At 32.0% G+C, this 10,000-nt stretch overlaps 2 protein-coding genes across 2 annotated transcripts in view; one reads left to right on the top strand and one right to left on the bottom strand.

The window, feature by feature from the left end:
• The window catches only part of LOC112502700, a 2,437-nt gene extending 825 nt beyond the window's left edge, over nt 1–1,612 (top strand). The window contains exons 3-4 of the mRNA XM_025106684.1: nt 128–192; nt 1,280–1,612. Of these exons, the coding sequence (XP_024962452.1) occupies nt 128–192; nt 1,280–1,396 (182 nt within the window). The 3' untranslated portion in view covers nt 1,397–1,612. The remainder of the gene's footprint in view (nt 1–127; nt 193–1,279) is intronic.
• Nucleotides 1,613–2,768: 1,156 nt separating this feature from the next.
• LOC112515389 (BAG family molecular chaperone regulator 7) lies at nt 2,769–5,474 on the bottom strand. Its single transcript, XM_025122186.1, has 3 exons — nt 4,667–5,474; nt 4,125–4,397; nt 2,769–3,168 (listed from the first exon to the last, which is right to left on the bottom strand). The coding sequence occupies exons 1-3, from the start codon at nt 5,351–5,353 to the stop codon at nt 2,932–2,934; spliced, it is 1,197 nt and encodes a 398-aa protein (XP_024977954.1). The 5' UTR covers nt 5,354–5,474; the 3' UTR covers nt 2,769–2,931.
• Nucleotides 5,475–10,000: the final 4,526 nt, after the last annotated feature.

The following is a 10,000-nucleotide window of genomic DNA, read 5'->3' as shown; positions in this document are numbered from 1 at the left end:
ACGAAAACACCTTTAATTTACGGGATAGATTGAATGCATTCCTATATATAAAAAATTATGCTAATTTAATTTATTTGGTATTATAATTTGTGTTGTTTCTAAACAAAAAATAATGATTCATATGCAGGAAGTGATATTGTTGAATCATCTATCTCTCATCATGTGGCTTTGCTAGAGGGAACACATATAAAGGTAATTAATTAATTAATTAATATTTTTTAATTAAAATCAATTTAAGAAAAACACCCAAAAATGTGGAGGATCCCAAAATTGCTTTTCAAGAAAATGTTTAAAAATTGATGGGAATAAAAATCTAAAGGTCAAAAGTATCAGGAGATCTCAGATTCAAATCTAAGGAGAAATAAAAATCCCGGCCACGGAGGTTTAAATGCGGTGACTCCGGATTATCTGCAAAGCAGGTGGTCGTCTTGGGATCAGTCGACTCGCATAATGGGTTGGATATCCAGGTTAATAAAAAAATTGATGGGGAATTTTGGAAATCTTTTTTTGGTATTATGTGAAATATTTCAAAATTAAAAACATTAATGTCAATTTTATATTCCAAAAGTAGGAAAAAGAAATGTAAACCATACCAAATCATGCAATGGTCATGTTTATAGTTTTATTTAAAAAAAATCAATTAAAAGAATTTAAGTTTATTTATTTTTTACTTAATTAAATATTAATTTTGTTTTAAAAAATACAAAAGTAAGGATGTGATCGATAAGGAACCCTGAAATAAAAAACCCGTAAAGAACTCATTCAAACTGTTGGATTGAGATGATCTAACGGATCTGATTTATAACCGTCTTTTTAAAAAAATACAAATATTTACTCTTAAATTTGAATACAAAAAACAAGAAGATACGTAAATATTAGACCATGAAAAAAAAACAATCACTTTATTTATATTTAATTTGACATCCATTTTTTTCGTAATTTTTGAGTTCTTTTTTTATCAAGATTCTCTTTAAATTATTTTCCTAAAAGTATTACTTAATTTATAGCCTAAATGCTTGGAAAATGTTGGTACATAAGGAGAAGACTCCCATAATGTAAGGAGGCTTTTGAATTTGACTTTGACCTTGACCTTGACCTTGTGACCTTAAATTGCTTTGATATTAAATGATTTTTTCTATCATCATTTGTGCAATCCAATTAGAAGATTGATTCAAGATTTAAAACCCATGTTTCACATTGTATGAAAACTCAAAACAATAGATTTTTAGAATGCAAAAGTTAAAGTTAATAACGTATCTCCGTTGACGTATATATGCAGGGTTCAGAAAGACCGATAACGTCTGAATACCATGAGAAAGAAGAGGTTAAAAATGACGATGTTACAGTAACAGATTATCAGCCACCTCATCGGAAAACGCCAATTCATAACAAATGAGTTTTCGGGACATGAATATGCGTTTGCATGAAAGCATACACAGATAATGTTAGATGCATTCATGATATGTCATGTTTGCCAATATACCTCTGAAAATCATGTATGATATACGTAGTTCTTTAAAAAGATGTATTTCGGAGTTGAACTTTTTAATATATAAATTTATACAGATGGGAACCAGTCGAAAGCTAATACAGCGATTTTGCCTGTGTTTAATGTTTGTGCATGTAAACCCTTTGGGAGCTTATTGGTTTATGTTTATCTGTTAACTTTAGGGTCCCATAAAATTAATCAAAGTATATAAAAATCGATCAAGACACTGATATCCAAAATTGTTTTGTGCATGTAATTGCTTAATTTTGGACTTGATTTATGCAACCAATTACTTTGGTTAAAATAACTTTATCAAAAATTATATTATTAGTGGAATTAGATAGTTTTGCATCATGTAATTATGAATATAAAATTATTTAAAAAATCAATAAATAAAGTTTGTGGGACAACCGGTTATAGTTTTCGTCAAAAAAACAAGGCCTGGCCCGTACTGGTTATGGGCTCGGACCATGACCGGCCCAATTTTTCTTAAAAAATGTATTTTTAAATGTATTTCTAATAATCTAAGGAGTCATTTACCAAATGCTTACCCGAGTAAGTGTTTACCAAATCACATTACATTATCGGATGAATATGGTAAGTACTAAGAATCTTACCCCGTAAGAGCAACACAAGGACCAAGAGAACCTCGTAAGTGAGGGCAATGACTCTTACCACGGTAAGTGCTTACCGGGTAAATTGTTGTATACGATGCTTTTTGATAGACTAAAATTTTACCCGGTAAGTAAATGATAGTGTTAATTTTTGCCGGTAAGCACTTACCGGGTAAGCGTTTGGTAAACGACCCCTAAATGCATTTAATTGAAAATCAGTTACAAAATTATGATAAACATATTTTTTTAAATGTATCTAATTGTCTTATTTACCCTCTATTCACTATATACAAGTCATATGGTGTATAAGAAAAGATACCAACTCACAAATTTTTGCAATTCTCGCAATAAAACGTATTTTCTAAGTGTATTTAATTAACCCAATTACATATTTTCAAGTGTACTAGAATAACACTTTCGTGTTTTTTTAAAAGAACTTCAAAAAAAAGTGACATAAAAATCGAATTTCTTTTTTTACAAGGCCAGACTGGGACGGGTTCTCATAACCGGGCCTCATACACTTTAACTGGGCCTTTGTATTTGGGTCAGGACTGGAACTGGTTACACCGGAACCGGTTACAGGATCACTATTTTGGGACCAGCTCGGCCTGAGACCGATTTTTGGCCACCTATAATCTATTTCCGTGTCAGAAACGAGATAGGAATTATTTAAAGGGAACAAATTGCTATTACTCAAACTAGTCAAAGATTTAGCATACAACACACAGAAATAACATCACACAAAACATAAGCCTACGTAAAGAAAAAACAATACAACATGAAATTCAGGTTGGTCTGCATACTCATCTCATCATGGGATGGACTTGATTATAAGCAAGCTTCAGAGGTTTCAGAACCATCAGCCTTCTCCTGTCCGAACATGCGCACAACCTCAGCCACACCTTCCGCGATTTCCTTCTGAATCACACCATCCGGCATATCGAAGGTCCTCCTCTTCAAGGATACAGACCGCCCACCTGCGGGCTCTGGATCCACTACATCCAGCATTGCTTCCAGCTCGTCCACCATCGACCTTTTTGCACCCCTCACCATGATATCAGCACCCTGGTTTCATTTCAAACACCAATCATTTGATTATGAGGAGAAATAGCTGATGTACAATTGAAGTTCAAAACTCAACAAAAGGCTCACTTAGGAGCCGTAAGCGCGAATCGGATAAGAGTGTCATCTGGATAAGAGGTTCGGTCAGGGTAAGCTGACTGAAAATAGTTGTTTACCAGGTGTTTTCTAGCAAGTGTTAGCCGATCAAAAAGCTACCATTATAACCCTTTGAAAAACCCTAATTGCAAAAAAGGGTAGGCCTGCAAAGTACTTAAACTAAAGGCAGTATGGATAACGTTGTCTGTGTGGATTAATTTGTCTGTATAGATTGGGAAGGTTTTTGTTTCATATGGTTTTTCATAGATGGAACGAGCGTTTTTCTAATTGGGAGGAGCATGTTTGGAAAAACTTACATTTCTGCATAAAACTCATCCATAGAAACTTACTAAATAAGTCACCTTCTATATCATTAAGCCACTTCCAAAAAGTCCGGGGTATAGCTCACCGAATAAGCTATGAGTCTCATTAAGCTCGTTAAGGCTTAAGCTGCTAACTCTGGAAGTGAAATAATAATGCTGGGTGCTTAGTCAGCATGCAGCACCTTTGGTCAGATCAGTCCTAGGTAAAAAATGTTGATGCTGACCTAGTCAGCAGCAAGTAAACAAACCCTTAATGTGGTCATCAGGAAGTGATGATCTATATACTTCATTTGCAAGAAAATCACAGCCAAAAACAAGATTATTTTGATGACCATTAGCATAAGCTACTGAAACACCAATATATGACTCTTATCATGCTATCAGATTTCACATAACAATCTACTTATATCCTTAAGATACTTGATGAAAGATATGCAATCATCTCTTAGCCAATATGATCATAAAAGAACTTGACTAATGAACACATATATAGATTTGCATAGTACCAAAGGGTGTAGCATATAAAGACCATAGATTTACCTCAATGGCATCGACGGTGAGAAGCAGAACGATAACCTTCTCAGAGAACTTCTGTTTCTCAGCTGCATCACGAGCCAGTCGACGACGATAAGAGAAATTCTGGAACAAAGCCCTGAGCTCCTTCAGCTTTCCCTTAGCAACAGCCAACTCACGAAGAGCGCGAAGAGCCTGAGATCTCTTGATCAAATAAGCTCTAAAAGTCATCTGTATCACAAGGGCTGCATCCTGAGGTGACAACTCCTTCTTCTTCCCTTTGTTCCTCTTAGTAAATGCCTACCAATATATTCAAACTTCTATCAGCAGATAGATCTTGATCCCTATAGTTACTGTTCCCAGTACTTCAAATTTGATCAACAGATAATATTAAGTGCTAATCTGGTATCGAATCACGCTACAATGTGCAGCAATTCTACTTATTGTTCTATCTATCATCTAGAATGAATTCAATTAACAAATCAAAACAGTAACCAAATCATGAAGTTTGAAGTTCAAATAGATAATTAGTTTAAGGGATTTGTTTGGAAAAGTTAATGGAAGGAGACCTGTCTCAAGACAAGAGCGCCATGATCAGGGGAACCTTGGATTTCGACGATCCGAGCTGCTTTCTCTTTCTTCTTATCCTTCTTCTTCTTCTTCTCTTTCTTCTCTGATCCACTATCATCTTCAATGGCGGCATTGGCAGTTGACGCCGTGAAAGAGTACTTCCGTGCATCGTGTCCCTTCCTTTTAACCTCAGCCGTCCATTTGCAGCTCTTCTCCTTCTTCTTTCCTCCCTTGATCTCCGTTACCAATTTGTATGTCCGATCTAAACCATCCTTGTCGGAGCTGTTAATCTCTGCCGTCCACGTGTACTTCCGATCGGACTTCACCTTCTTCTTCTTCTTCTCCTCGTCTATCAGATCAAAACCTAGCTCGAGAGCAGAGACACGGTCGGAGAGTGACTGAAGATACAAGTCCGTGGCTGTGGATCGGCGCCTGGTGGTGAGCTGCCGAGCTGAAGTGGTGCCGGAGGGAGTCTTTCGCTCAACGTGAATGAAATCAGTGATGGTATCAAATGGAGAAAGGAGATCAAGTGAGGGGTAAGTAGGGTTTAAGAGATCAAGAGCTAAATCAAGATCAGGGGTGGGTTGAAAGGGGTTTAGAAGAGCAAAGGGTTTAGGGAAAAAGAAAGGTGATGAGGATTCAGATAAGAAGAAATCGATGATGTCAAGTTTGGCGTTTCGATTCATGGTTGGATATCAATGGCGGATGTTCTGATACTGATTGAGGGAGACACAGATGAAGGAGATAAAAGAAAATGGACGGTGGTGCGTCAGGGCTAAAAGTGGAAATTAGTAAACGCCCAACGGATTCTCACAATTCACAATCAATTTCAAAATTTAAATATATACAATATTTAATATAATATTACGATAATATTTACGTCATAATGTATTGTGTGTATTATTTCATAAAAAAAATCATTTATAGTCTAGATTTAGTGTAATTAATTAATATATATTTGTTTCGTAACGTAAATATTTTTATGTGTTTGTGAAATAGAAAATACAATTAAAATGTTTTACATTGTGAATTGAATACATATAAAAAAAATCGTACTGTAAAATAAATATATGTTAAGATGAACAATTGTGTGAGAATAAGATTTAATATGAGAAGTGTAGAAAGAAATTTAGACTTTTGATCACTTTTAATCTCAAACTAACACGTGAATTACGTTTTATAAAAAAAAATTAATTTGGTGCTTTTCATTAGTATTGATTTAGTGGAACTTTTCAATTATAATTGATTCAAAAGTGTAGATTATTTTTTATTATTCTCGTTATAACTCTCATTTTTATCAAAATCCAACCCTATATATTAAATTATAACCCTAAGATGATAAAACTCATAATATAATAAAATTCTTAAATGAATAAACCACTTATCTTATAACTTAAGATAAAATTAACATGTTATCAATAAAAATAGATATAAAATATGAAATTCTAAAAAGGAAACTGTCGTTTGAAAAAGAATTATTATATTAAATAAAAGTTATATTAAACTTTGTGATATTTGGATATATTTTAAAATTAAAATAGGGGTGGGTTAAATGCACCATATGCATTACTTAATGCATTTTTATCCATGAATTTCTTCTTCACATACATCAACATCAATACATGTTTTTTACATTCCCAATATTTAAATGACCTGATTCTAACATCAAAGAGGATGTCATTAACACTCCCCTTAAAATATCCCATTTCTAAATTCTAATTTCTTTTCAAATCAAATAAATTCGATTACACGTATACATAGACAACGGAATCTAACATGTACGGCGTCAAAAATCAGTGGTGGAGCGCATGTGGGTTTTCTTGTCTTTTTGCACTATTGAGTCACCTTTCACCAGCTCCAATCTTCCATGTATCCACCTAATCTATATCCCTTTTTTACATTTTTACCCTTTGTGTGGTAAATATTCATATTATCTAATAAATACCAGAAAATAGAGAAATTAGCTTAAATAATTATTTACCTCATTTAAATTGACCTCCTAGCCATTTCTTTCTTTGGTTGACAAAATATCATTACATATGTAATACCTATTACGAACCTAGCTAAAAGATAATAATAAAATGTCAAATTCAACCGGTTTATCGTCGTAATTGTATATTTGTGTTAAATTTTTGGTCTTTAGCTAGATAAGCAATATTATATATGAGTCTAATCAAATGAGAACTATGTAGTTTGTGATAACTATGAGATCCAATGTAAACCATTCATTTAAAATATTCAATGATATTTCTTAAACAAGGTAGAAAGAGTTTAGTAATTTTATTTATAACAACTCATTTAGTAAGTTTTTTTAAAAGAAGTATTTGATTAATTTTAATTACCTAATTTATATTGTTTTTTAAATATGTTTATGGATCAAAGTGTATCACCGTGGTTCACAATGTATTTTTGTTGTTTTTAAAGTTTAACATAATGCATTTTTGTTACTTTCGTTGTTTTGGAAAGGGTATCATGATGTGTATTTTTGTTATCTTAGCTGCTTTACAAAGGTATCACAGAGTGTATGTTGTATGTATATATGAGTATCATTGTTTGTATGTATCTTTTTTTTTAACGATATCTTTTTAGGTATTACACTGTGTATATTGCATTTACATGAAGTTCGTCGGAATAAGATTTCTCGGGATAAGGTTCGTCGAAGAGAGGAGAGAGAAGATTTTTAAAATCTCTAAAATGCCCTTAACTAATATTTTAAGTTAAAAATACTATGCTTATTAATTTTCTAATTTAACATTTGATTCGTGGATCTCACAGTTATCATAAATTATTGAGTTCTCCCTTGAATATATATATATATATATATGTATATACACACACACACACACACGAACGATCGTGTGAGAAGAGAAGTTATGGTGAGAAACATAAGAATATATCTGAACATTTGATCACTTTTAATCTTATACATACCAATGAATTATGCTTTAGAAGATAATTGATCTGATACATCTCGGTGCACTTCATTAATGTTAATATTCAATTATGATTAATTTAAGGATGAAGATTTTTCTTATACTTCTTACTATAACTTTTCTTCTCATTGGAATCCAACTATATATATATATATATATATAGAGAGAGAGAGAGAGAGAGAGAGAAAAAAAGAACATTTCAAATACAACTTATCATATTTGTATTCAGATATTTATGAAAATGATGAGGGTTCATTTATTATAATTTGAATATTTATGGAAGATGACTATAACCTATTAATTATGATCAATATTTTATATTAGAAAACAATCATTAAATTTTTATGAGATCATATATTCATCAAATTAAATGTACGATTGAGATTGAGTTGTTTTCATTGTACAAATATAGAGAATTGCATAATAATTCACATATATATATATATATATATATGTGTGTGTGTGTGTGTGTGTGTGTGTGAGAGAGAGAGAGAGAGAGAGAGAGATAATAGAGGAAAAGAGAAGCCGATTAGGCTTTTTATGTGACAAATGATTCTTCTCCTTTTCTTAAAAAAAGAAGTCTTTTAAAATCTTGCTTTGCTAGTTTGCTTAATTGTCGGCTTTTATATAAAAAATAAATTAAATTAAATGATATTATATATTAAAAATAATAAGGTATGGGAAACAAAGGGCCGTGGAGTGGGCCATATTCATTAGGTATATTCCCGTGGGCTGTAATGGGCGTCATGGCACTTCGGATCCAAGGAATTTGACTTCCAATCACAAATTTTTTATGCTTTTTTTATTTATTAAATTACATAATATGATTATTATCGTCACTTAGATTTCATTCTAAAAAACACTAAAAACTGTAACTCACGTCTAATCTTTTATACATTCAAATGCATATTAATATTAATATTAATAATTATTAATCAATTCGGATGACTTTTCTTTATTCAAAAATTATTTCTATCTTATTTTTTGGAAATTCAAAAAAAAATGACATCTGGTTTTTGGGTTGTCTGACTTTTTAAAGGGTATATATTCATGTTACGGTTTGTTTGGGATTGTTTATTTGAAACAACTTATGTTTTTTCTACAAAAGCACTTATCAACTTATTATAAGTTAGAAGAGTTTAACTTCTTCAAAAACTTCTTATTACCGGTTTGACACCGTTATAAGTTGTTCATCCAAACACTTAAAAATGCTTATTACCGGTGTCATACTGAAATAAGTCAATAAGTTGTTTTTATAAGCAATCACAAACAACCACTTACTATTGTTGAAAGTCTATTTGGTGTGTGGGCTTGGTATCAAAGATGAAGTGTTGTATTTTGACACCAACAACATACACACAACACAATCACATAGGTTCTGATTTTACAGATTAAAAAGGGGTTACCATAATGGTCGTTGAAAATTAATATCAGGGATGTTACAACACTGGATTAGAGGCATATAGTTGTGATTTTGTATGTGACGCTGTCACATCATCGGGAAGAAGGATTATTGTTTGCTTAAGACATTGAACACATTTGGGATCTAATTATTTCCACATTCATTGTTGTTTTGTCTATACATGTTGATTCTTTTTTGTAGAACCTCTGTGTATCGTTTCAGAAAATACCAGTTGACGAAGACAACCTTTTCCTCTATACCTTAATAAATAGAGATGTTGTTTTCGTGAAAACCACTAACTTGCGAAAATAGTTTTGGAACAAAAAATATTTGAGATACAAAAAATTTGTCAGTTTTTTCATAATAGCCAATAATCTACATGTTAAAAGTTCAAATTTCAAATTTGCACCGGTAACTCAATGTATGCCAAGATGTCACAATCTTACACCATTTAAAATTTTAATATTTTTGTTAGGACACCATAAGAACTCAAACAAATATAAAACAAGTATTTTCAAAAAAAACAAAACTCAAAAAAATTGACAGAGGCTGCACAAGTGGTGGATCATGTGGTTAGTGATCTACAGGAGTGGTAGAGGTACCAATCAGGTTGCTTTAACAAGCTAGTTATACTAGATATGTTAAACTAGTAGGGAGCTCGATCCCTAGATGTTCCAAGAACTGCCAAAGGGGAAGGTACAGCGCGCTCCATCTACAGAGTATATGTATTTATACTATCTTATAAAGCAAATTTAACAAAAGTCTTCAAGTCTTAAAATATTAAATGATCAAGATACCCTTTATATCACTTTTTCACCCCCTTCTCTCCTCACATACACTCACCCTTTCACAACCCGATTTTTTTTTAAATTATAATTTTAAATTTACACTTTATAACCCTATAATTAGTTAATTAATTTACTTTACGTTCTTTACTTTTAAATGTTTCATTTTAAACCTTTATCAAATTAATATACATAATCGTATATCAATTAAAA

This window comes from Cynara cardunculus (assembly GCF_001531365.2).
Source record: "Cynara cardunculus var. scolymus isolate 2C chromosome LG 1, CcrdV1, whole genome shotgun sequence".
Lineage (NCBI taxonomy): Eukaryota > Viridiplantae > Streptophyta > Magnoliopsida > Asterales > Asteraceae > Cynara > Cynara cardunculus.
The sequence above is the reverse complement of the archived record's forward strand: the minus strand, read 5'-3'. Positions and strand labels throughout refer to the sequence as shown.